Genomic DNA, 27,011 nt, shown 5'->3' on the forward strand with positions numbered 1-27,011 from the left:
CGTTTGTTAAATCAACTACTATCTTATATAAATGACCCTTGTATGGGTATTTGGTGTTTGGATGGTGAGATCATTGGCCTAGTGTATGACCTAAATCTAGAGGTTTTAAATTTAATCCACTACATTATTAATAAGTTTTTGAGAAACACTATTTCCTTTGTGTGTGTGTATAAACTAATTAACTTATATGAAATCTGTCTAGCACTAAACATGATATATATATATATATATATATATTGACCTACTTGATAGCTATCACTCTCAATTTCACCAACAAAGGTGGATCAAGTTACTTTAGAATGGGTAAGCTTCCTATGGTAGGACGATAAGAGAACTCGAACGCAATAAAGTATATATTGAAAATTCAATATTAGTTCATTTGAGTTTATTTTGAATCAGAGCTGAGTTTATATGTTTGGAGTAAATTTTTATACAAACAAAGCTCACCTATTAATTGATTAACTTATTGATAGTCTTTTCCCGTTCAAAATAAATTTCATGATTAAAATCATTTATTCATGCACAAATGCATTTTAATGATAAATAACATATATATTAAAATTATATTATTTAAGTTCAAGAATCTCAGTGTTTTATTTCCATGAATAATCCATGAAAGCCCCTAGATATCATAAAGACATGGACATAAGCACACTCAGATCATTACTAAAACACTCTTGCTAGATAAGAAACAAGAGCCCATAACTCCATAAGCCTATATAGTGAACAGCAACAACTATATATATATATATATATATAGGAAAAAAAATGGGTAGAGAAAGGTAACCAATGTGCTTTTTTATCTAGATATTACTATAATAGCACCTTATCCACTCCTGAGCAAGCCCCCATACTTACGGTCTATGTGAGGAACTCACTTGTATAAGTTGTATTATTATAATTTATTTATCTTATTGGTTTTTACTAATGTGTGCCCTTAAGGCACACATTAATTTCTATTTTTGGAAAAAGTTTTCTCGTAAATTGAAAAAGTAAAAACAGTTTTTTCAATTCTCAAAAAAATATTTCCAAACACATGTTTTTCACTTTCACTTCGTCCATTCAATAACTGCGCGAAGAAGACAAAAATACGAAAGACACATATCTATGCATCACTTTATTCTACGTATATCAACGTGAATACGTGATAATGCAGTTCATAGTTCAAACATATTGGAATGTTACTTCACGAAACACATGGGACCAAAATATTGAATTATTTATTCAATGAAAAGTAGTGACAAACACATGGGTCAATACATATATTGTTAAGAAGTAGCCCTTGTAGACCACACATTTTTTAAACCAATCATAGAGTGTTTAGTTAACTCTTTTCCCCTCTTTTAAGGGTATGTACAGCTGCAAGTTCTTACTCAATTATTGTTGCAGTACTGGAGGCCAACTTAGAGACCCAGTTGGAAATGCTTCTCCTGATAAGAAGTATTCTTTGATGCCAACAATGATTTTTGTTAACATTTTGTTTTTTCCCCTGAATGATAATTACCCATAAGTTCCATAACTAATATTAATTTTCTACCATTATTTTTATTTACTTTTTTTTTGAAAGAAAGAAAGAAATATATATATATATATATATATATTTTATGTATGCCTTTGATTGGCACCAAGAGCCTTGTAACTTAATTAATTGGCATTTCTTGTTGTGTCCATAACATCTAAGATTCACATCCCTCTCTCCGTTGTAAAAATCCAATTACTATGAGAATTTGAGATAGTAAATAAAGGTGAAAACACTATTTTGGTCTCTACATTTTGAGGTTACAATTAATTTAGTTCTGACATTTTGATAGCAATTAATTTGGTCTCTGTTATTTTCAACTTGCAGACTTGCAGTCAATTTGGTCCCTACCATTAAGTCAGTAATGAAAAATACTTACATGGCAAATTGCGTGTACACGTGGCACATTTAAGCTGACGTAGCAAAATAAAATAATATTAAATTTTTTAAATAGATTTTTAAAATGTCATGTCAGCATTTAAATTTTTTTTTTTAAAGCTCAATTAAAAAAAAAATTGGTTTCTCAATTTAAAGAAAGATTAAAAAAAAAGAAAATAGTTCTCATGAAAAAAATTAGCACCTAAGAACAATACAACATTACAATTTTTTCTTACACTTTCTCGTACTTTATTGACAATTAATCAAATAAAAAAATACTTTCTTGATTTTTCTATCTTAAAACCTTCAATTCATATACATTCTACAACATTTCACCTACGTACAATTGAGAAACATCCGGATCAAAAAAAGCTAATAAAAAATTGAAATTTTAAAACACACAAAATATAGTAAATTTTCATTTGCGAGCAATGACTTTCTCGGTAACCAAACAGGGAAGTAAAAAAAAACCCAGATGGAGAAAGTTGATTTCATTCTAATTGTTATTTGTTTCTACAAATGAACCAAAAATATTAACAAGATTTGTGGTTGTTATTTGTTACAAATATGAGATGTGTTTCTCTTGAAGAGGAAGTACGAACCCAGTCAAAGCTCTCCATGGAAATCAAGCGAATCAAGTATATTATCACCTTCTGAATACAAAATATTCCACATTGAACCAAGGTAAAAGTCAAGATCATCAATCATTACATTTGAAGAAGACAAAAGCTTCTACGATTACATGAAAGAGGAGTTCTTGACAAAAAATGGAACCATTGGCCATATATTGTGATGCTCAAATTGATTGTGGGTTGTATAGATGTGTTTGAAGTCCCACATCAATCATTTACTGGGTTGATCTGGGTCATTACAAATGGTATTAGAGTCAATCTAATAATTCTGTGTGGGCTCAAGATGTCAAAAATATTTAAATAGAGTTCATTATTACCTAGATTAATTAGGTATTGATTGTCTAGAGTCACTTATTGTTGGAAAGTTTTAGCTCAAAACTAATTTGGATATCTTGCTTCAACCTATTATGTAGCAATTAAAGAGATTATTTATGTATATTTTTAGTCACATGTTACCTAATGAATTGAAAAAAAAAAAAAAAAACTCCAAACTAATTTGGAACCAAATTATTTTATAGCCCCACCTATGAGACATAAGAACGCATTTGTTCGTAAAGAGCTGAGGATGGATATATGATTCAATGTATAAAGACAACCAAATGCCGAAGATGAGTATTTTTATTTTAAATTCCCCTGATAAAATACAGTGGAAATAAGCCTAACAATTTGAGAGCAAGATAGTGTTTTGAAACTAATCACATCATTATTATTTTTTTTAAATTTGATTTATTCTCTTTATTATTTATTTTGAAGAACCCTACTCCAAGTTTCTAAAAACTCTACACATGGGGAAAACCTTAAGCTTCAATTGCCACCTTCCTTCTCTCTCACTCCTATCCAATCTCTTATCTCCAACAAAGATCCACAAAGCCCGATTGCTTTGGTCCATTACAACCGTAACGCTGCTTTTCCTCTTTATCTTCTCTATGAATTTAAGTTCTTTTGTCTTCTTTTATTTTTCTTTGTTCTTCGTTGCAATTTTTGTGCAATTTGAATTCAAAGACCAATCAAAGAGCCACCTTCTAAATAAAGAGAGGCCATTGCGTTAAATTGTCTTTTGTGTGCGTGGCATGACTGCACAAGTACGAACTGTATTTTTTTTTTTCTCATATTTGAGGTCTTTTTGTTTAACCAAAACCCTAGCCATGCTAATATAGTACCCCTTCTCTTTGAATCTCCATATTGCTCAAATCTTATTATCAATTTTTTTTGTTTATTTATTTTAATTTTCTTATTCTAAGAATGAGGAGTGACGAGGACACAAGTTTCGTTCTAGGCTCATGGGTACCTTTTTGGCTATGATATAGTAGGATTTTGTTTGAATATTTAGATATTGTTGTATAAAAAATTGTTAGAATTTTGTTTGTTTGATTTCTTAATTAATTATATCAACTCTATGTTTGTCCTTTATTATGGATTTTTTTTTTTAATTGCAATAAAATCCTAAATGCTAAAATATCAAAAATCACATAAAAATTTAAAAATTAACCAAAGATAATAATTAAATCCCATTTCTTGTCCTAAATCACTAATTGACTTGCTTAAAATTTAAGTACCACTTATAGACATCATACAAATGAATGATATTCTCAGTTACATAATAGATGTGTTGCAAATAGTGTTTTAATAATCGGACCGGATAAAAAAAAAAAAAAAAAAAAAAAAACGGTTTGATTCCTGGTTTGGTTTTTAAAACCATGATTGCAAACACTCCTAAATGAACTTTGAAAATCAAAGGCACAACAAAATGCCCCCGCTATTGGGTTCTATGCTAAATAGCTTAAGAAACATGATAAACTTGACCTCTTGATTTCAAATGCTTGTTGGGGGTGGTGGAGGTGAGAAAGATAGTCTAGCAATCTAAAATAGTAGTATCACTCACAAATCTTAGAAGATGATGGATTGTCATTTAATAGATGATCAAATTATCCCTTTCCTTTTTAAGAATATCTCTACTCATCAAATTAAGCTAATAGATGTGTTAGAGATATATTAGACATATTAGCTCAATGTAATAGGCCCAAGCCCACTCCTACCTATACTAGTAGTCTGGGGTTTAGTCGTCTATATATACTCATGTTAGGGTTCATTGTAACACAAGTTATTATACTACACTCTTATACAATGAAGATGTAACCCTTAAGGAATTCCTCCGTGGATGTAGGCCGACAAAGTTGAACCACATAACCCTCGTATTCTTGGTGTTTCTATTCTATGCTTCCCATTTTGCATCCACTCTAGCATATACAACATGGTATAGCACATCTCGTTGCTAATATATTTAACATGATATTAGAGTCAAACTTCATTCTTGGCATCAAACAAACATATCTAACAAGCAAAGAAGATTATCACGTACACACCACCACCTGCTAGATTTAGACTCCACAGCATCTCGCAGCCACCATGGCTCTGTGCTATGTTAAAATCCAACAACCAAGCAAGTCATGACTTAACTTATCAAATCTACGCAAATCAAGCTTTGCCTAATGAAACCAATGGCATTAACGTGCTCCACAACCTCCCGCGACCAAAACCAACGACTCGGCCCCTAACGGAAACCTCACGTGCTATCAACAGCTCCGGAACCTCCCCACACGCCGCCGAAATTCTCAACTCCCAGGTAGGTTTATGCTTACATACGCCACTCTGTCGGCCTCTCAACTAGCCGGTATGCAAAACCCGAGAAGTTCGGCCACCGTTCTCGCCAACACACACCCACACGCATTGCCTGGGTTTATAGTTTCTCCTGCATGCGTCGGTGGAAATCTCACACACCATCCACTCACCGAAGAACTACATCAGCTTAATCTAACATCAGCAAAGCCACGCCAGCTTGATCCACGTCAGCCCTAGCTATGTCATCAGCCACGTAGCTCGCCACGTCAACAGTGTCACCTCGTCAGCACCACGTCACCTAGCTGACCGTTGACCCGAACCACTCGGTTCTGATCTGTAAGCACTGACCAATGACTTTGACCAAGATTCGTTGACTTTGACTTTTGTGTTAACCTTTGATTAAAAGTTAAAATTTCCAAAAAGACCTATCTTGCTCAGTTTTTCAGGTAAATTCCAATTTTGGACTCCGTTTCTTCATTTGAATCTCCAAAATTGGTCAATTGGCACTTTTTTCATTGCGGTTTCTTCAAAGGCATTCTTCTAGGTATCTCCAAGGGATCTTCTCATACCTATCCAACCTCAAGCCTTCATCGAGCTTCTGCCTTGAGTTTAAAGAGGGGTGTTAGAGATATATTAGACATATTAGCCCAATGTAATAGGCTCAAGCCCACTCCTACTTGTATAAATAGTCAAGGGTTTAGTCGTCTGTATATACTCATGTTAGGGTTTATTGTAACACAAGTTATTGTACTACACTCTTATACGATAAAGATGTAACCCTTAAGGGATTCTTTCGTGGATGTAGGCCGACAAGGCTGAATCACGTAACCCTCGTATTCTCAGTGTTCCTATTCTATGTTTCCTCTTCCGTATCCACTCTAACATATACAACATGGTATAACACATCTCGTTGCTAATATATTTAACAAGATGAAGTTCTTTCCATCAAACTTAATATATCTCATAAGGGAACTCTTAGTGGTTAAGCTCAAGTCTAGTAGTCCCAATCTCCCTTAACTTTTCATTTATCCCCACCTTTCTTTCTCTCTCTCTCTCCAACTGGGTTTTTATGAAGTCACATATTTTCTAGCAATTTTTCTTGAATCCAACTGAGTTCTATTCTATCATATTTTACCTCGATTCATCTCATTTGTGCTCGAATCAAAGTGCCCTGTTGGTTCATTTACAACTAGACTTTTGGTGGAGCAGCCAGGCTAATTGGAAGAGTTAAAGGCATGATCATATCTGGTCGATATCTTTTGTTTTTAGTATGTCATTTGATCTTTTAGAATATTTGTATGGATCTAATGGCTAAACAATGAACAAAAAAGAATTAGAAGCTTTCACGAAAAGCAAAACCCAAAAAGACATTGTATAAAGCTTGAAGATACAAGCACAATTATATATTATTTTGTTTACTAATTCTTTTGTAATACTTATTAAAACAAATTTAAAAGCATGTTATGATTATTGTAATATATTACTTCATAATATTTGTATGTTTCTCATTTTTAACAATCCTATTTGTGGAAATTTGACAACTTTTTTATAAGAAATGTTTAAACTACATCTTTCACCTTAAATTGGAGCTGATTTAGCTTTTAAATAGTTGAAATTAGACAAATATTTAAACCTAAACATGTTAACATCTGACCTAAAAGTTTTTCGTGCATCACACAGTTAGTGACTAGCTATAATGAATATTAAAACCACTTTTTCTTTAAAGAGAAATTGTGGAAGCTACCAAAGAAAAGGTCAAGAGGCCATAGCCAATTAATTTGACATCAACACACTTATCTATTATGAAAAACCACCGCGCACCCTTGGCATCATGGTCACTCTATAAGTAATAAGTACTTATGGGGTGTAGGGGATAAGGGCCGATGTTCAAATCTCCAAGAAGGAACTTTACACATGTATACACTTAAATTAAGCTAAAGTAAAATTCTTTCTTGTATAGAAGAAATGAAAAATGTCATGAAAATTATTGTATTTATGAATTTTTTTTAAATAATTTTTTTTTTTAAATGTACCATCTTAAAGTTTTTAGTAACTATGCATCCTACCAATTTTATCTGACCTTCCTCTATAATTGGACCTTAATAGACTCATGTCGGTCACATCTGGAAATTACCAAACGTGATCAATATGAAGCTTGATAAGTTGCATCATGATCACACTTTGCCAGATCCTACGTCCAACATCAAAAATCCAAGTTGCAAACTGCCATAAATTTTTTGTTGTTTTCAAGTATGTTAGGACATATGTGATTCACTTGTTAGGAACATATATCACTATTTTATGTAATTAGCTAATCATTTGACAAAATGCACTTTACTTGTAATTGGGTAGATCTAGGATGTTTTTAATATTTCAAGAAACCTTGTTTCAAGTTCAAGTGTTAAAGCTATGCAAATTTGTCCAAGAAACAAGTGAAGAAGTGCTGATTCATTAAAGCTCAACAACTACTCAACAGTTATCTATCTATCGAGGTTTAATAAGGCTCGACAAATGCTATCTATCGAGGTATCTACCGAGAATTACAAAATTTAGATTTCCAGATCTGATTTTTGATTCATACTTATGTATTTGTATAGGGTTTCTTTTCTCATAACCCTAGATCTATATAAGGCTTATTTTAGAGACCGTTACATAAGAGAATATAAGGAGAACATATGCAAAAGGTGACCCATGCCTTATTCTCTCTAAAAGAAGCTACTGCGTCTTTGCGCCTTAGGGTTTTGTAATCAAGTGCTTCTTGATCTTCATTATTAATGAAGTGAAAAACTTTGCAGCCAACATTTTATTCAAGTTGGTAAGTTAGTCACGTACTGGGAGCAGTGCATCTTTGATTAGTCACGTTTGGGATCCGCACATTAAAAAGAGTGGTGTTCATATATTGAAGAGTTCAGAGGTTCTGAAGCAGTAGAATATTTCTGCTGTGAGTTCATCAAAGGAGATTGTAGAGTCTAGGGACAAAAATTTTGTACTAGATTTGAAACTTCTCTTTACTATAATGGATTGCTTTTCGGGAAGGTTTCCCTCCCAGATTTTTTATTGTGGAACTAATTTGTTTCATTAGTTTTCTTGGGTTATCATATCTTGTCTTATTTATTTTTCCGCTGCATAATTTTGACATGATATTGATATTTGTTTGTTTTAACAAGTTTTATTCATAATAAATCTAATTAACAACTTGGGTTTAAAACCTTTTAATTCTATCAACTATGGTCTAAATTTTCCCAACAAAGTACAGAGTCAGTGACGAGGTCCTTTATGATCTTTGTTTTCTATTGCTGTGACTGGCTAAACTTTTTCTTGTTCACAGGCTTTCTGTACTAGGGACTGTTTCTGGGATGGCAAATAACTAGTCCAGCTTTGTATTTATCATGACTCATACAAATCTATCATGCATATCAACTCTCATTTCCATACAATTTTAGCTTGCTGTGATTAATTTTTTTAACTGAAAAATAACATTTTGGTCCGGAATTGCCGTTAATTTATTTCTTACATTTTGGTAATAGTCAAATTGGTCCATTTTATTTTCAATTTGCAATCATTATGGGTCCAATTTTGGGTTTTTTTAGTTGCTAAGTTGATATGTGTATCTATCGGAGTAGAAGATTGATAAATTTGAATTGTGTTATTGTGTTTGGTTGTCAAGAAATTGTAAAAAAAAAAAAACTGTGATTTTATGGTATGGACCAAATTGACAACAAATTGAAAATAACGATGACCAAATTGATAATAACCCCAAAATGTAGAAACTAAAATAGAATTTTCTCCTTAATTCTACCTACCATTTCAGTTTGCATTGTAATGATGGCTATAAATATTGTCAAACTGAAGTTTCAGCCCAAAAAAAAAAAAAAAAAAAAGTTTTTACCATTTCAGTTTGCGTTGTAATGATGGCCATAAATTGTCAAACTAAAGTTTCACCCACACCCACGCCTCCCCTCCCCCCCCGCAAAAAAATACTATTCCAGTTTGTGTTGTAATGATGGCTATAAATATTGTTAAACTAAAGTTTGACCACCCCAAAAATAAATAAATAAATAAATTTTTACCATTCTAGTTTACATTGTACAATGGCCATAAATATTGTCAAACTAAAGTTTCACCCCCAAAAAAAAAAAAAAGTTTTATCAAATCTTTGATTTTATATATTGTAATTTATAACTGAATTTTTACAAAACCTAAGTTTAGAATCAATAAATAGATGATTTTCTAGATTTTAGTGAAACTTTGAATTTTTTTTTATAAGATTATAGAAATTTATTTGATATGTATTAAAAAAAAAAAAACAGTTACTTTGCTTTTTTTTTTTAATCCTAAAATACCGATTCCTTCTCAACAACTGCATCAATTGAGCTGCCTTTATATTCACATCTTCTCTCAACAAACTCCGAAAGGCGTGCACGTTAAAAAAAAAATTACATATAGCAGGTGCATCTGAGTTTGTGTGTCTCTGAGAGAGAGAATGGAGGACAAAAGGACTCATGAATTGCCTGAATTATATGCACCGAATGGAGGAGAGGGACCTTATAGCTATTCTCAAAACTCCAATTATCAGGTATTCTTTAATATTTAGAACTTCTTTTTTTCACTTTTCCTGCCATTCATTGGTGTGTTTGTTGAAAGCATCAACGTCTTGTATGAAATCTGTTGGAAACTAAATTAATTTATACTGTCGTGCTTCATAGCAATCACTTGTAATTTCCTAGCACAGTGGACCAAGTTACTTTTCTATGAGAGTCAATAACTATTTTCTACACAGATCCTGGGATGAGTAATTGAAAGTACTGTTTAAGAAAAAATAATTGCAGAAGATGAGTGTCTTTACATTACATTATCCTGAGAGAATATGGTGGAAATAACAATTTGAGGACATGACAGTCTTTTAATATAAAGGCAAAGAAATGTCATACCCAGTGCATAAAACTTTCATTTTTGCAAAATATAGGAGAGGTGATTGAATGTTGGAAGTATTGTAATATTGATTACTCAAAATTCTTTTGTTTCATTTCCTAGAGAATTACATTCCGAATCTAGCTTATGTTAGAATTCTTTGTCAAATTTAGGTTAATGCAGCCAATCAAAATACATAGTGATTTTCATGGTTCTAATTATGATAATCACCCCTTGTTCTGTAGAGAGGAGTTGTGGAAGCTGCCAAAGAGAAAATCAACGAGGCTATAGCCAATCACTTTGACATCCAGACCGTTTTTGGTTCTAAAAACCCAGTTTGTATAGTAGATTTAGGTTGTTCTACAGGAGCCAATACCTTCATTACAGTGCAAACCATTGTAGAGGCTATAAAACTCAAATACAAATCAAAAGGAGTAAATGCTCAAATCCCAGACTTTCTAGTGTTCTTTAATGACAATGTCTCCAATGATTTCAATACTCTGTTTAAGTCCCTCCCTCCCAATAGGCAATACTTTGCAGCTGGGGTACCGGGTTCTTTCCATGGTTGCCTGTTTCCCAAGGGATCTCTGCATTTGATTCACTCCTCTTGTGCGCTAAACTGGCTCTCCAAGATTCCCATTGAGATTACGGATGAAAGTTCTCCTGCATGGAATAAAGGGAGAATTCACTACACAAATGCAACAAAGGAAGTTGTGGAGGCTTATGAAACTCAATTTGCCAGTTGCCTGTTTCCCAAGGGATCTCTGCATTTGATTCACTCCTCTTGTGCGCTAAACTGGCTCTCCAAGATTCCCATTGAGATTACGGATGAAAGTTCTCCTGCATGGAATAAAGGGAGAATTCACTACACAAATGCAACAAAGGAAGTTGTGGAGGCTTATGAAACTCAATTTGCCAAGGACATGGAGTCCTTCCTGTTTTCTAGAGCACAAGAGCTTGTGGTTGGAGGGTTACTAGTACTCTTTGTACCTGCCGTCCCTGATGTCATGAGCAATTCTGACACATTTACTGGAACAGAGCTAGACACTCTGGGATCTTGCCTAATGGATATGGCCAAAGCGGTAAGTAAGCAATTCCTCTCCATTAAACCAGGATGACTGATGCGATTGATAATTTAGTTGGTTTTTTTCCACACACTGGTTAGCAGGATATATAGCTAGGACACAATTTTCCTTTCCCCCACTACACTGTGTGACAACTCAAATAGGTATTAAAGTAGAATTTTAATCAAATGGTTTTAATTAAACATGTGATAGGTTTTTTCCACATACACATAGATAGTCTTATAAAATGTCATGTAATAGCTTGAAGGAATATCCTATAACCTGGTATAGAGAAAAACTTTGTCCCAACTTAGTTCAACTTTCACCAAGTGGAATTGAGATATAAATTATCCATCCTAAACTGTAATGGGACATTTACAATATAATGCACTACAAAAATATTCTACCAACCTCATTATTTGAGATCAATTTACAATTTGTCTACTTTACAATTTATATCAATATTAAAATTAGCAAATTAAGGGACAATATTCACCAAAGTTATGAGAAATTGACACTAATGTTCCCACAACATGATACTTTGACTAGATTAGACGGTGGATACTAGATAGACATTGTGAATTAATCTCGAATAAGGGTGTTTATTGCAATATCTATATTCTAGACTAGAGTGTATATAAAAATGCCTTGTAAGTCGACACTAGACAACAGCAATTATAGGATGAAGGTTAGCATAGACCGTGGTTTTTACATTAGGTTACTAAGGTTGTTCTTTATTGTAGGGATTAGTCGAGGAAGCAAAAGTGGATTCTTTTAATGTGCCAGCTTATTACACCCCCCCTAAGAAGTTGAAGGCATTGATAGAAAGAAATGGAAATTTCAGCATTAAGAGAATGGAAGTATTGAATAACCAGAAGAAGCATCTTATCTTGCAGAGCGCCTCACTGCGTTCTTTGTATTTGAGAGCCGTATTGGAAGGGATAATTGAAAAACATTTTGGAAATGAGATCTTGGATGAGTTGTTTAATCGCTTCACTCACAAAGTTGAAGGATCCTCATTTTTCTTAAATCCAGAAACTGATAAATTAATCATATTGTTTGTCCTTCTTGAACGCAACAATTAGATTTCATTGTTATTCTAGCCAAATAAATCTTATCATTTGTCATAAATGCATAATCTCTTATTGCAATAAGCTAAGAGCCTTGTACTAATAGCTCAATTGATTGACACCTTCTAGTGTTTCTAAAAAAATCCATTATTCAAATTTCTCTTCCCCAATTATTGATGTATCAAAAAAAAATTTAAAAGAAAAAAAATGCTTTGTGTATACAAATACCCACTTATTCATACTCTAAACTCTAATTTTGTAATCATTTGTAGAATCCTAACATTTATTTTCTTTGATGTTCTATTTTTATTCAATTAAGCTAGGGACACAGTAAAAATTTACAACATTCTCTAATAGAAGGAACACTTGAATTTTCCAATGCTTATTTGCACTGTTTATTAGATGCTAAACAATGGTTTCCACTGGTGAAAGATCAATTTGAAAAAAAATTAACTAAATTGACATTGGTTTCCAATGAGTTCTAGCTCAAGAAGCACTTTCTTTTCCCATAAGAATGGATGGGGGGTGAGGGTGCTTGGGTAACTTACTTTTTGAAAAAAAAAAAAAAAACTAAACTAAATTGTACAAAATCTAAAGGTGATGTTGTGGATTTAAAGTCCCACCCACTCCTGTAACTTACCATTAAACAAAGGCAAATAAATTTTGAAACACTTTACATGGTTATTATAGGACTGCATGCTTCTTTTTATGATTGGACTGTATACAAATTTCATTTATTTATGTTTATGAATATGGTATCGTAATTATGCTCAATATACATTTTAAATGCTTCAGTATTAATTGAAGTTGCTTTCGTATTGATGGAAGCATATGTAATTCTCTTTTTTATTATGTTGATGTGGATTAGCACAATGCTTGATACTCATGTTTTTGTCGCCAGTTATATCATTTTTAATAAATTGATTGAAGCTTTTGCTTGAAAACCTAGGGACCCTGATAGATCATATTTAACCTAGGGAAATTGTGAAAGATCTTTTGACGAATTGTTTATTTCTATACGGTTATAAACATAGTGATAATGATTTTTTGGCAGCTTCCATTTGAAATTTGTCGGGGAATTTCTAATTTAATGTCTAGTGTATTAAGAGACAAAACTACCGGTACAGTATTCAGTAGTTCTATTAAGATGTATGGCGATCCAATTTTGTATGAATTTAAGGTAATTTTTTACATTTAACTTGAGGACTTTTGCTTGATGTTGTCTTGCTATGGTGACTGGTATATAAATTTTTGGCCATATGGAGATAAGTGAACCAAATAATTGCATTTCAAATATATGGTAACCAGATACATAGGTGTTTGTAATTTTGTATGTGGTTAACTTCTAAATGATCATATGCAATACATCCATACATGGATGGCACTCTACATTGCTTGTGCCTATGATACAGCTGACTATAGTTTGGTGATTGCTTAAATGATTGTCAATGTTATTAGTTATTACTATTACTATTACGGGTATTATTATTATTATTTTTACCACTATTATTATTTTGGCTGGGGGAAGTCAGGCTCACCCCTATAGGGATGAGCTGGAGGCACCACTACGCCATAAGGCCTTTGGAAATTTTTATTATTTGCTAACATCTGTATTTGTCTCATTTAGTTCTATGTGAAAAATTATGTGTCCTTGGGCAGAACAAAGAAAATCACCCTTGCAGCGTGCAACATATGAATATCTGAGAGGAAAGATATTGGATGTATTTCCAGACTATTGGAAGGAAGCAGAGGATCATCTCTCGAAAGTTGTAAGTGAGAAGAAATTGTTAGTTTCAACAATGCCATGTCTTGTAGTGCTCCAGTTGAGTTCTTTTTCAAACTTGGCTGTTCCATGTTCCAGGTTAAGTTGAATCCATCACTTGCAGATGCTTGGCTGTGTTTAGCCAACTGCATTGGGAAGAAGGGATTGAGATCTATCTTCAGCAAAGAACTGCTTCACTCTTGCATTAAGCAAGGTTATTGCTGATATTGGATTTCTATTGGTCTTATCAACAGACCTTCCTTTGTGTTTTCATATCATTTTTTTTACTTTTAAGTTTTTGTTTTCATATCTTTTACTAAAAGATGGTCATAATTGTCTCATCCAGGGTCTTAATAAAAAAAATACTTTGTCAGTTGTCCATGCTTGAAAGAAGAATGGCTCAAGGCAAGGCTTTTTTACCTGTTTCGGAAACCACCTTATGCTGCAGTCAAGTTTTCCTTGGTTCTTTGATGCTTGTGGAAATAAATAAGAAGCCAAGAATGTTTAGCTTGAACTTTTGGCTTTCTGGGGCTTTATGTCTGGCTGAAGGGGCATGATAACAAAAAAAAAAGGAAAGAAAAAGAGAACTGTTAATGGGATAAGTTGGATTGAAATTTCTATTTTTTAAGTGTACAAGTCAGAAGAGAAACCTTATTTTTATAATTACCCCTTTTGTAGGAACTGAGAATGAGGCAGAACTTGTCAAGGAAAGCATTCAACATGCCAAGGAAGCTATTACTTTGGATGTCAAGGATGGGAATTCTTGGTGTAAGAATTTTTTAATGCTACCATTATCACAATATAAAGACTTTGTATAAATGTGATATACATGTGACACATTGCAATACACACGACAATGCAGTATTGACTTAAAACATATAATTTACTTTTGATTTTTGGTCATCTTTGTTCTGGCTAGCTTCATTGTAATATAGCTGACAAATTGCTCATCATGCTGCACATGCATATATATTAGTTCTGGGACAGAAGTACACAAATATGATGTCCTCTTTCTACATTAAGCTGCTGTTATTGTTTTCTAGTTACTTAGTTTTCTTCCAAATCTGACAGAATGCTTATTCATTCCATCTGCTTGTTTTTCTATATCCTGTAATATGGTTAATTTTATTGATAGACAACCTTAGAAATGCATGCCTTACAAGCTTCTTTGTGACTGGAGCTTGGGATCACAGCAAACTTCAGCAGTCTTCAAAAGCATACCAAAATGCTGTAAGTCTGCAGCGTAAGAACTTTCCCTAGGAATTTTCTGGTTCAAGATGATTTTCTCATGATTATGGTTTGCCAAGCATGTTGAATTTTCTCTCATATTCTATTATATAAAGGGTTTGTTGTCATTTCTTATATTATATCAGGAGAAAGATGATAGAATGAAGTCCAATCCAGATCTCTATTTTAACTGTGCTACTGTAAGTTTCAACTCTCTCTCTCTCTGTATTCTGAGTCATGTTGGTGAGGAGTTCATGTTGGAGTCATGTTGGTGAGGAGTTCATGTTGGAGAAAAAGACTTCATGTGATTGAGGATCCATAGCTGGCCCCAAATTTTGGGAATAAGATTTTGTTGTTGTTGTTTTTGAGGACATCATGTCCTTTTTGTATTCAGAGTCATGCTCTTTTATGCCCCATTACTTTCTCTATCAACATGAAGAGCATAAATATGTTGTTGCTGGCTATTCACTGTTCAATCACTCTTATGTTCTGTACATATATGGTGGAACTTCTGTTTTTAGGTAAACAAATATCGAGAGAACTATGAGAAGGCCCTTAGTGGATTCGAAGCTGCTGCTTTAAAGGATCCTGGTCTCAACGCTACAGGGGAGGTTCAAAAGATGTTTAATCTTCTTGACAAGTTGGAGAATATGTTGAGGGTAATTCATCTCCCTAGTGGGTTTTTATTCTTTTGTTTTATTTATTAAGCCTGCACACCCATGATTTTATCTTCTTTAGACAAGAAGATTTTGGAGTCTATATTGTTATTTTTAACATTGTTGTCATTCTGAAGTCATTACAGTATCCACAAAATAAATTACCTATCCAAAGAAAAGAAACAGATGTGTAAAATATCCATTTATAAAGATGCAGCTGGAGCTTACAATATTTTTCTTTCAGGGACATGCTAGATCTAAACGACTTGCATCTTTATCATCATCACTGGCCGCTGTTAATTGTAATATACCTCTAACTTCTCCATGTATTTGAGTTTGTGGTTGATTGTGGACTTGAGTGAGCCTAATTTCTTTTTTATTACTTTGCATGTTCTTTTGAAAGTGAATTCCTCATACAAAAGAGCCACTATAGATCTTCTGTTAGATGGTCTCAACAAAGCAGTAGCTGTAGTTGGAAAAGTTCTATTCTTCATTAAGCATGATAATGTTGCTCCCCTGTAAGTCTTCTGTTTGACGTCTCTATCTTAGTTTGTTAATTTGGATATTAAAATATTTCATGTAAGGTTCTGCTGCACTTGTCTTAGATTTTCTATTGCTTATATTAAAACTCTAAATTTTGAATTGTCTAGTGGTTGATAAATGATTCTCTCTCCACAAATTTTATTTTTGCAGATACTGTCTGTTATGTGATTCAAATCAAATATGCTTCATTCTATCAGTATATGGTTTTCACAGTGACACGGTAAGATTGACTGTTTTGGTTTCAATTTATAACTTTTTTACCTTGGAGAAGGGCTTCTTCTTTTTTTGGGGGTCGGGGGGTTTGCTGTTGGGGTATGAAGCACCCTTTTATCGTACGAGTTTATTCCATATAATTTGGTGGAAAGAACTTCTCTATCTATGAAATAGATCACTGAGGTTGCTTTCAGTCTACTCTTGAGTTATTCTTCCCATTTAGGAAGCATGGACACAGAAAAAACATTGGTGTGTCCATGTCAAATACAGACTGAAGTTTTGAATATTGTTTTGGACTGGCCACTGGAACAAAATATATAAGTATTGGTGTTCCGTTTTGGATTACTGCTATATATATAGTCCGTATACTTGTATATATATAAAGTAAATACTCATGAAAAAATATAGGAATTACATAGTTCACGCCATGCCATTAAGGAATTAACTAAAATAAAAAGTTGATAACATGAAACAAAATATCATAAGGTTCGTAAAATCTCATACATTTGATAAATCCAATGGAAAGATATTCAAGTAAATAGTATGACTTATTATCAACATAAAATTAAGGATCAAATTCAGGACCCTTAGTCAAGACATTATCATCATCATGATACTTCCCCAATCCAATTCTTCTCCATCAAGAAGCTCAGGTTAATGTATCTTGTTGGGAGTGGATGAGCTTGCCAGAGTGAGGGAGAGCTGTGGTTGCCAAGTGCTGAGACTCGATATTGTGACTTGTCACTTACTGTGATGGGTGCTGAGGGCCCAAGTTGGTGAGTTCATGAGAGATGAGAGTGAGAGTGCCAGATAGGAGAGGCCAAAAGGTCTGATTTGAGGGAGGAAGAAATTATCAAAAACCTAAAGTTCCAAAAAAAAAAAAAAAAAAGCTCAAATTCTATTGGTAGATGAAACAGAGTTTTCGTCCGAAATGGCAGCCATTGGCTAGAATTGCCCAAACACTTCGGTATGGTCCGGTATTCGGGCTGATACGGAATTGAGGGTTGCTATGTATTGGTTTATGTGCCTGTACGGAATGCTAACTTTATTGGTTGCCTGCATGTCCATGACTTGTAGGGTGGAAAATTTTGATTCTTTATTGAAGACATGGTGGAGACATGACAGCTACCACACACACCAAAAAAAGATTTTTTAGTCCTCTTTTTTCTTTGTTTTTATTGTAGTCTGTCTTAATTATTTCGATTTTCAATAATGAGTGGAGGTTAAGGTTGTGGGTTCAAAACCATTTGGATGTGTGTAATTTATCAATCACAAAAAGAAAGTCTTGGTCCTAAAAATTGACTTGTACTGGCATTAATGGCCTGTTAACTTTACTACTTCTAGGACTATGCTGCTGCTACTACTTATAATGATGATGATGATGATTGGAATACTAACTCAATGGGGTGACTTTCACTCCTGGATAAATATTTAGTTTCTTGATTCACTATTTGATAAACCTTCATGTTCCAGCTATACCAGCCAAATCTGGCCATGTAATGGTTAAGACTACTGTGGAATTTTCTCTCAACACTATTCCACATCATGAAATATGTCTTGGTTTTGAGGCTTTTCTACTGGAAAACGAGATTCCATAATCCTTGGATTCCATGAGTGCATGAGCATGTGTGTGCTTGAAGGCACATTTGCATTCTTGTGTGGTTCAGTGAATAGTTTTCTAATGACTTCATTCTCAAGTTCTGGCTTCCTGTTACTTCCACCTGTAAATACTGAGGTCATGGATAAGGTCAATAAAGGATTAAGTGATCATTCATAAAAATTAAATATATTGATTTGTTCTCAACCTTGCATGTAATTTGCAAACAGTTGTTTTCTTCTTTTGTCTTTCATTTGTTCAAGTAATATTAGAACTGTCACTTGTCCTCACAGATCAAAGAAGGAGATCAGCTAACTTTATTGGAACCTTATTACCGTCATTTTGATTTTTCTTGGAAGGAAAAGGTACACTCTTGTGCAATCTTCTCGACATTTCATGCCTTTTGATTCGTAGATATAAAAACTAACTTACTTTGATACATTCAGTTTCATGAAATATTGTATTATTTAACTTTAGGGGTAACTATAAAAATATGCTTATTCCTTTAATTGATAGGTAAAGTTAAATAACGAGACAATTCTTATTCTTGAGTCTTCTGTGTATATTGGAATAGCACTACCAGCTCAAGTAAATTCATATAGATTTCTTGGAACAAGTTCTTGTTAATGGGAAAGCTCTTTCTTCTCACCAAGCTGTCCGTACATCAATCTATGCACAGCATAAGCCATGAGAAGTTGAATCATGTAACTTGTGTGTATCATGCTGGTGTTTTTTTTTTGGTCGGTCCTGATTCATTTTGTGTTGTATCATTTGTAAATAGTATAGAGATAAAATATTTAAAGAAAAATATGAGATAATTTTTTGCCCCAAGTCAAATGGACAACAGAAAACAGTGCATTGCTGCATTATGTTGGGAGTTGCTCATAGATGAATATTGTTCATGGTTACTAGTTGGTGTTCTTTCAAATACTTGAGTGGTTTCTGTGGAAAGCCTCTGATTTTGTATTTGCCAAGTATTCATTTAAAAATTTCATGACACTTTATCTTGTATTACTCTACCAGTGGTTTTCTCTGCTGAATGACAGAATATCTTATTTTTGTTTGGCTATATTAGTATTACTCTTCACATTGCAACCCAATTGTAACACAATTCATTGGGACTATGTCCTATGAAACGGAGGTTGTTACTTTGAATCTTCTCTTCCTCTTGTAAAATCCAAAATATAGGTGTAAAAAAAATGAGTAAAACTTAGGTGTTGGACCTTAAATTTGCCAGGATCAATTATGCAGTTGAACCACAGGATTAAATTTGATTGTCATTAGAGGAAGATAACATAATTTGCCTATCATGCTACAAAGTACAAAGATGTGGAATGGGCCTTGATACCCATCATGCCAGCAGCTCCAAGATGATGGTTTGACTATCTTCAGATAGGGAAATTTTTAGGTAATCTTGCTGAACTTGTAGTTCTGGCCAATAAAAATAAGCCACATCACTGAAATGAGATTACATAATCGTACCTGTCATGTTAGCACAATAAATGTCTCTTTTCATAACATCTATTACTTATTATGCATTTAATGATAATTACTGATTGACATTATTGAAGGAAATTAATGCCTATATTATAATGACACTGAATTGTTTTTGGTTTTTTTTTTTAATAATATATGTAATCAAGCTCAGCTCTATATTGTACTAAGACCTAAACTTAATGAAAAACTATTTGAGTTCAAAAGTTTTTATTTTATTTTATTATATATTCACATGGACACTATGTGAATATGTACATGCCAGTAGTTATATACATGGTATAGCTTTATTCTATTCCCTTCTAATCATTCCTTTGAGAAAGATCCTTTTAATTATTCATTCAAGAAATCCCTCATTATTTTAATGACAATCATTCATTCAAGAAAAAGACTCATTATTTTAATGAAGCAAAGGTGGGGACTATCAATTTTATCCATATTTAAAAAAATATATAAATTGAAGGTCGATATGCATATTTCATTTTATTCTATTATGCCATGGTCTTGGGTGCATGCCCATGTTGGGTTGCTATGGCCTAAGCATCACGCACAAGCATGCCATGGCCTTTGGCTGCATGCCCACGTTGGGTTGTCATGGCTTAGGTAGCGTGCATGCGCGTATACCATGGCTTTTGGCTATGTGTCCACGTTGGATTGCCATGGGCTAAGCAACGTGGACACAAGCATGCCTATGGGCATGCTGGTATGCTCAAATAACCTCTTTTAAGCGCGTTACACATTTATGATTTATCTGTTCCATTCTTTCATAAACTCCATTTTGTTCCATTTGTTTTTCATAAATTGAATTTTCATTGATCAATATTGCTAATAAAGACTTAAAAATCAATAGTGGGTGAATTTGTTTATAAGTGAAGTATGAAACTAACTCTTCTAATTTCTATTGTAACTATGTAATGAGTATGAATATTATCAACAATAGGTGTTCGAAATTCACCGATCATATATATTACCACATCATTTTATAAGTAGTATGTAATAAAATTTGTAATAACTTTAATATTTTTCTTATAATAAAGTCTTATTGAGTTGAAATGTATTAAATTAAATTATTTTATTTTATTTTGTAAATACTGAATAGACATTAGTTTTATTATAAACATACTAATTTAATTTGAATTTTAGTTTATTCTTTATTTTGAAATGGCCCAACAAAATTTTATTTATGTTTGGGTCCCCAAAGAGGCAAAGATCAAATCCTGATTTTCATCCCTACTGTGATGAAAGGCAAAGATTACTTAAGCAGGGAACACATGTAGTGGCAAACAAAAGCAGACTCAATCAAACCTACTACAAAAGGAGTGGAATAATTTACAATTTTTTAAGTAGTCTTTAGGGTATGTTTGGGATCTGCTTATTTTGCTGAAACTGAAAACTTTTTGCTGAAAATCTGTAGATAAAGGTAAAAGTTAACTAAATAAGTGCAATGTGACCCATAAATAGTAAAAAAATAAATTGAATAGTAAAATAAGCTAATTTTTTAAGTTTGAGCCAAACGCACACTTAATATCATTGGAGCACTTAAAAAAAAAAATCTTAAAGCTAAAGAATCTAAACGAGGAAGTAAGAAATGTTGGCTTTTTCGAGGGGTAATGTCAATCTAAGAATTGAATCTTTCTTCTATAAAATTGAAGAGATAATTTCTTGATGAACACATTTCTCAGACACCAATATACTGCGTGAACCATGAATGGAGGTCTGGGTCCAAACAGCTATGCTCAAAACTCCTCCTTCAGGTAGTCTTTAATATTCAAGTCTGCTTTTTGATCTATTTTCCTATTTGATTTGTATCAGTATATATAACATCGCCACTAAAATTTTAATGGTGTTTATTAATTAAAGCAACTGCAACTTATATGAAATCTGCGCGCACTAAACAAAACTGATATTGGTTTACTTGACAGCAAATCGAGATTATATTAAGTTCATTTATAAACATTGAAATCTAGACTCATTAATCTTTGTATTCTTAGAAATCATCTATAAGACGGATTTAAAAGAGAAATGAACTATTTATATTATCAAAAAATTAAAAATATTAATTTGATATCTTATAAGATATATAAATTTCATGTTAATGTTATATCATTTAATAACTTTTTATTAGATATATTTTTCTTATTAAAAAAAATAGATGTCTTTTTGATTTTTTTTTTTTATATACTTTTTAAAATCCATTATTAGATTGCACATTATTTTTTGTTCTTAACATATTGACAAAGTTTCATGATAATCAATATTATACTATCTATTGCTTAAACTAATGTTTGACCATTTCATTTAAAAAAATTATGAAACAAATTTAATAGTTATTAGGTAAAATAATATTGACAAAAATGAGTGGTATGACCTGCAATCTTTTTTTACTAGAAAATTTTGGATTCGAATCTCCTCAGCTCTATTTTTGTAACTATTTTATTGTATTATCCAATTAAAAAAAAAACACTTTGACCTACGCCTATATATAAATCTATACTCAAATTGAGCCATATAAAGCTTGGTATGTTTGTAAACAAACAATTATGAACAGGTTATTTTATTTTCTGAAGTCATAGTTATTTGTGGATAACTCAACTCATTTACTATTTTAAGCCTCACCTATGAGATGTAAGAACTTTTTTGTTCATAAAGAACTGGGGATGGTTAATTGAAAGAATTGCATAAAGAAATCTAATTAATTGCAGAAGATGAGTATTTGTACGTTAAATTCTATCGCAAAAATATAATGGAAAGAACAATTTGAGGGTTTGATATTGTTTTGAAACTAATAACCCAAAATTTTAAGTTTTATTTCTAAGCAAATTGCATTATAAATTTAGCTACTGTTAGATGATTTTCATGATTCTAATTATGATAATACTAAAAATGATAATCACCACTTGTGCTGTAGAGAGGAGTTGTGGAAGTTGCCAAAGAAAAGATCAATGAGGCTGTAGCCAATCACTTTGACAACAACACCCTTTCAGGGTCTCTAAACCCAATATGTGTTGCGGACTTGGGTTGTTCTACTGGACCTAATACTTTCGTCTCAATACAAACATAATAGAAGCCATAGAACTCAAATACATATCAAAAGGAGAAAATACTGAAACCCAAAATTTATGGTGTTCTTCAATGACCAATTCTCCAATGATTTCAACACTCTCTTCATCTCCCTCCCTCCCAATAGGCAATACTTTGCAGCCGGGGTACCGGGTTCTTTCTATGGTCGCTTGTTTCCCAAGGCATCTCTTCATTTTATTCATTCCTCTTATGCACTACAGTGGCTGTCAAATGTCCCAAAAGAAGTTATGGATGAAGGATCACCTGCTTGGAATAAAGGAAGGGTTTTCTACTAAGGGAGTCAATACCGTACTGGAGGCTATACCGGTTTGGCTAGCGGTACGATATATTTCGGATACCGTTCAATACCGGTATACCGTTTCGGGTTTACCGCTATTTTTTATATTTATAAATAATATATATATATATATATATGTGTGTGTGTGTGTGTGTGTGTGTATATATATATATTATATAATAAATATAAAAGTTTAGCATAAAACATTTCCTCAATTTAGAACTAATTATTCATGGTTTTAGACTTTAGTATCAATTAAAAGAANTTTTTAATTATTACTTTTTTAGTTCAATCTTCTTTTGAAAGTTTTATTTATTTATTTAAAAAAAAAATTATTAATCAACTAATGCATTTTCAACAAAATTATTGAATAGGCATTGGATGCGGAAGGTTAGGAATACTAATAAGATGCAAATGAAAATCATTTTTGTGAGTTAGGAATATTTTAATCGACAAAATTTGTTCCACGTTAGTGTAAATAAGATTCAAACCCTGGTCTCTTATTTGTATAGAAACCACTATTAAACTAGATTTCACAAGTGAAACTTAGCTGGACATGCAATGAGATAAATCAACTCACTATCTAATGAACTTTTTATATTTTGCAGGGGCTAACCAGCAAGAAAAAAGTGAACAATTTTAACTAGCCCATGTCTTCCATCCATGAAGGAATTGAGGGTAGTAATAATATATGTAATCAAGCTCAGCTCTATATTGTACTAAGACCTAAACTTAATGAAAAACTATTTGAGTTCAAAAGTTTTTATTTTATTTTATTATATATTCACATGGACACTATGTGAATATGTACATGCCAGTAGTTATATACATGGTATAGCTTTATTCTATTCCCTTCTAATCATTCCTTTGAGAAAGATCCTTTTAATTATTCATTCAAGAAATCCCTCATTATTTTAATGACAATCATTCATTCAAGAAAAAGACTCATTATTTTAATGAAGCAAAGGTGGGGACTATCAATTTTATCCATATTTAAAAAAATATATAAATTGAAGGTCGATATGCATATTTCATTTTATTCTATTATGCCATGGTCTTGGGTGCATGCCCATGTTGGGTTGCTATGGCCTAAGCATCACGCACAAGCATGCCATGGCCTTTGGCTGCATGCCCACGTTGGGTTGTCATGGCTTAGGTAGCGTGCATGCGCGTATACCATGGCTTTTGGCTATGTGTCCACGTTGGATTGCCATGGGCTAAGCAACGTGGACACAAGCATGCCTATGGGCATGCTGGTATGCTCAAATAACCTCTTTTAAGCGCGTTACACATTTATGATTTATCTGTTCCATTCTTTCATAAACTCCATTTTGTTCCATTTGTTTTTCATAAATTGAATTTTCATTGATCAATATTGCTAATAAAGACTTAAAAATCAATAGTGGGTGAATTTGTTTATAAGTGAAGTATGAAACTAACTCTTCTAATTTCTATTGTAACTATGTAATGAGTATGAATATTATCAACAATAGGTGTTCGAAATTCACCGATCATATATATTACCACATCATTTATAAGTAGTATGTAATAAAATTTGTAATAACTTTAATATTTTTCTTATAATAAAGTCTTATTGAGTTGAAATGTATTAAATTAAATTATTTTATTTTATTTTGTAAATACTGAATAGACATTAGTTTTATTATAAACATACTAATTTAATTTGAATTTTAGTTTATTCTTTATTTTGAAATGGCCCAACAAAATTTTTTAGACTTTAGTATCAATTAAAAGAAAAAAAAAAAACACAATATAAAAAATAGAAAACTTAAAAGTTACCATTGCATACTAAGAAAACAAATAATACTAATAAGTTAATACAAATAAATTACTATTCTGCCCTAACAAAAATTCAAAAATTACAAAACTTAAAAATAAAAATAAAAATAAAAAAATAAAAAAAAATTTCTATGCCGGCTGGTATGCCCAGTACCGGCCGGTATTGCCCAAAATTGGCCAGTACGACCGGTACATGACTAGTATTTTTTCTGGTACAAAACAGGAGGTTATATGTACCGGTTAATTTGCTTGCCGGTACAGTATATACCGGCGGTACCGGCCGGTACGGTACAGAATCGACTCCCTTGTTTTCTACACAAATGCACCAAAGGAAGTTGAGGAGGCCCATGCAACTCAATTTGCCAAGGACATGGAGTCCTTCCTAATTGCTAGAGCACAAGAGCTTGTGATTGGAGGGCTACTAGAACTTTTCATTCTTGCTGTCCCTGATAACATGAGCAAATCTAACATATTTGGTGGTTCAGAGTTGGACCTCTTAGGATCTTGCCTAAATATGGCTAAAGCTGGAAGTAAACAATGTCATAGCCCGTTGTTATTAAAGTAAAGTCGTTTTTACTTTGATTCACTAATGACATTACTCTTATTTTGCACCAATCAAAACAAATCATGCTTAATTGTGAAAAATATTAAGTCTTGATTTGAAATTATACTTGTTTAGTGTGCAAAAGTTGTGAATGGTTGTAATTAACCCTTTGTTGGGAAATTCTAACCAAGGTATAACTTTCAATTCTTTGAAACAAGAAACAAAAAATGAGGTTAATTACAATCATTCATACGAAACTCCAAAAAGTTACAATCAACATCCTAATTAGAAATTAATTTATAATGTCAAGTCTACCATTCAAATTAGTATATAAATTAATAAAATTAATGGACACTTATCCATCCTACAAATTTCTACAATTAACATCTTGATTTCACAGTAATCTATCCCTAATCTAATACACTAATTAATTTGGATGAAGGACATTGCAAATTAATCTCAATCAATAGAGTTGATTTAAAATTCTATTGTTTAGGGTGCATTGCAAACGTAACAAATTTTAAGTTGAATAACTACAATTATAGAAAGAACATGGGTGTAACCGAGCTTCCATGTTTCAGTGACTAATCTAGTTAGATAGTGAAATATTGGTTCATGAAAAAGTTACTACTTCCATGAGATGGACCGTGGTTTTTAATTGCAGGGATTAAGTAGTGAAGCAAAAGTGGATGCATTCAATTTGCCAAGTTATTTCACCTCCTCTAAGGAATTGAAGGCATTGATTGAAAGAAGTCAGCATTTTAACATTGAGAGGATGGAAATATTAAATAATCAGGAAAACTATGTGAGCTTGCGAAATCCCTCAATGTGTTCTTTATTCCTAAGAGCTGCATTAGAAGGAGTAATTGCAAAGCATTTTGGAAATGATATCATGGATGAGTTGTTTAATCGCTATACTGAGAAAGTTGCAGAATCCTCCTTCTTAAATCCAAAAGCTGATAAATCGATTGTATTATTTGTCCTTTTAAAGAACAACAATTAGACTTTAGCTTTATTCCAACGAAAAAAATATTATCACTTGCAAATAAATGTAACAATGAAAAGGAGAATATTCTTGTAATAAATTATCCATTAATTCGTACATCTCTTATTGTATAATCATTTTTAATGTTATATTTTCTTTCATTATTAGAGAGTAGTATTACATTTATTTTGTATTTATTTATGTATTTTATATAGGGTTTTGGATTAATGTTTTTTTTTTTTTTTTCTTAAAATGAGTTTTAATGTGTGGATATGCTTCTTAAAGAAGTTTAGAATTAATTCTAACAAATTTAGAAAAACCGCACGAGTTACAAGAAGGGCATGATGAGAAGATTTGTTTAATGATGAAGTGTTAATGGACTCAATTTTGACATGGGCCATTCCTTAGTATTGAATGGTGCCACATCAACAATTTAATTAAAAAAAAAAAACAATTAAAAAGCTAGATTGAGGTAAGATTTTATTTAAAAATTGGATTATAATTTTAAAAAACTTAAAACACCAAAAAACTGAAAAACTCATTTGTATTTCACTAGAGACACATATGGGCTTTACAGTCCCAATTGTATGGAAACCCAATTGGGTTTTGAAGAATTGTGTAAGCTTATTAATGTTATTG

At 32.4% G+C, this 27,011-nt stretch overlaps 2 protein-coding genes and 1 pseudogene across 2 annotated transcripts; all 3 read left to right on the forward strand.

Annotated features, from left to right (window-relative positions):
• The first annotated feature begins 9,521 nt into the window (after window positions 1–9,521).
• LOC112001118 (loganic acid O-methyltransferase-like) lies at window positions 9,522–12,363 on the forward strand. Its single transcript, XM_065775758.1, has 4 exons — window positions 9,522–9,724; window positions 10,305–10,778; window positions 10,956–11,141; window positions 11,867–12,363. The coding sequence occupies exons 1-4, from the start codon at window positions 9,632–9,634 to the stop codon at window positions 12,206–12,208; spliced, it is 1,095 nt and encodes a 364-aa protein (XP_065631830.1). The 5' UTR covers window positions 9,522–9,631; the 3' UTR covers window positions 12,209–12,363.
• A 1,473-nt stretch (window positions 12,364–13,836) lies between these two features.
• The window catches only part of LOC112001108 (uncharacterized), a 65,739-nt pseudogene continuing 52,564 nt past the window's right edge, over window positions 13,837–27,011 (forward strand).
• LOC112001103 (loganic acid O-methyltransferase) lies at window positions 21,390–26,390 on the forward strand. Its single transcript, XM_065775754.1, is given in 6 exon segments — window positions 21,390–21,442; window positions 22,596–22,735; window positions 22,738–22,791; window positions 22,794–23,029; window positions 25,151–25,366; window positions 26,052–26,390. Coding segments are annotated over 6 exon segments (1,038 nt in total).

The sequence above is a fragment of the Quercus suber genome, unplaced genomic scaffold (assembly GCF_002906115.3).
Source record: "Quercus suber isolate HL8 unplaced genomic scaffold, Cork oak 2.0 scaffold_118, whole genome shotgun sequence".
Lineage (NCBI taxonomy): Eukaryota > Viridiplantae > Streptophyta > Magnoliopsida > Fagales > Fagaceae > Quercus > Quercus suber.

What these genes read in the sequence shown, in the direction of transcription:
- LOC112001118 (XM_065775758.1), top strand. Translation starts at nt 9,632, where the DNA reads ATGGAGGACAAAAGGACTCATGAATTGCCTGAATTATATGCACCGAAT. An exon ending in CAACAAAGGAAGTTGTGGAG is followed by an intron (nt 10,779 to 10,955) that starts GCTTATGAAACT and finishes GAAGTTGTGGAG; the next exon opens with GCTTATGAAACTCAATTTGC. An exon ending in TAATGGATATGGCCAAAGCG is followed by an intron (nt 11,142 to 11,866) that starts GTAAGTAAGCAA and finishes TCTTTATTGTAG; the next exon opens with GGATTAGTCGAGGAAGCAAA.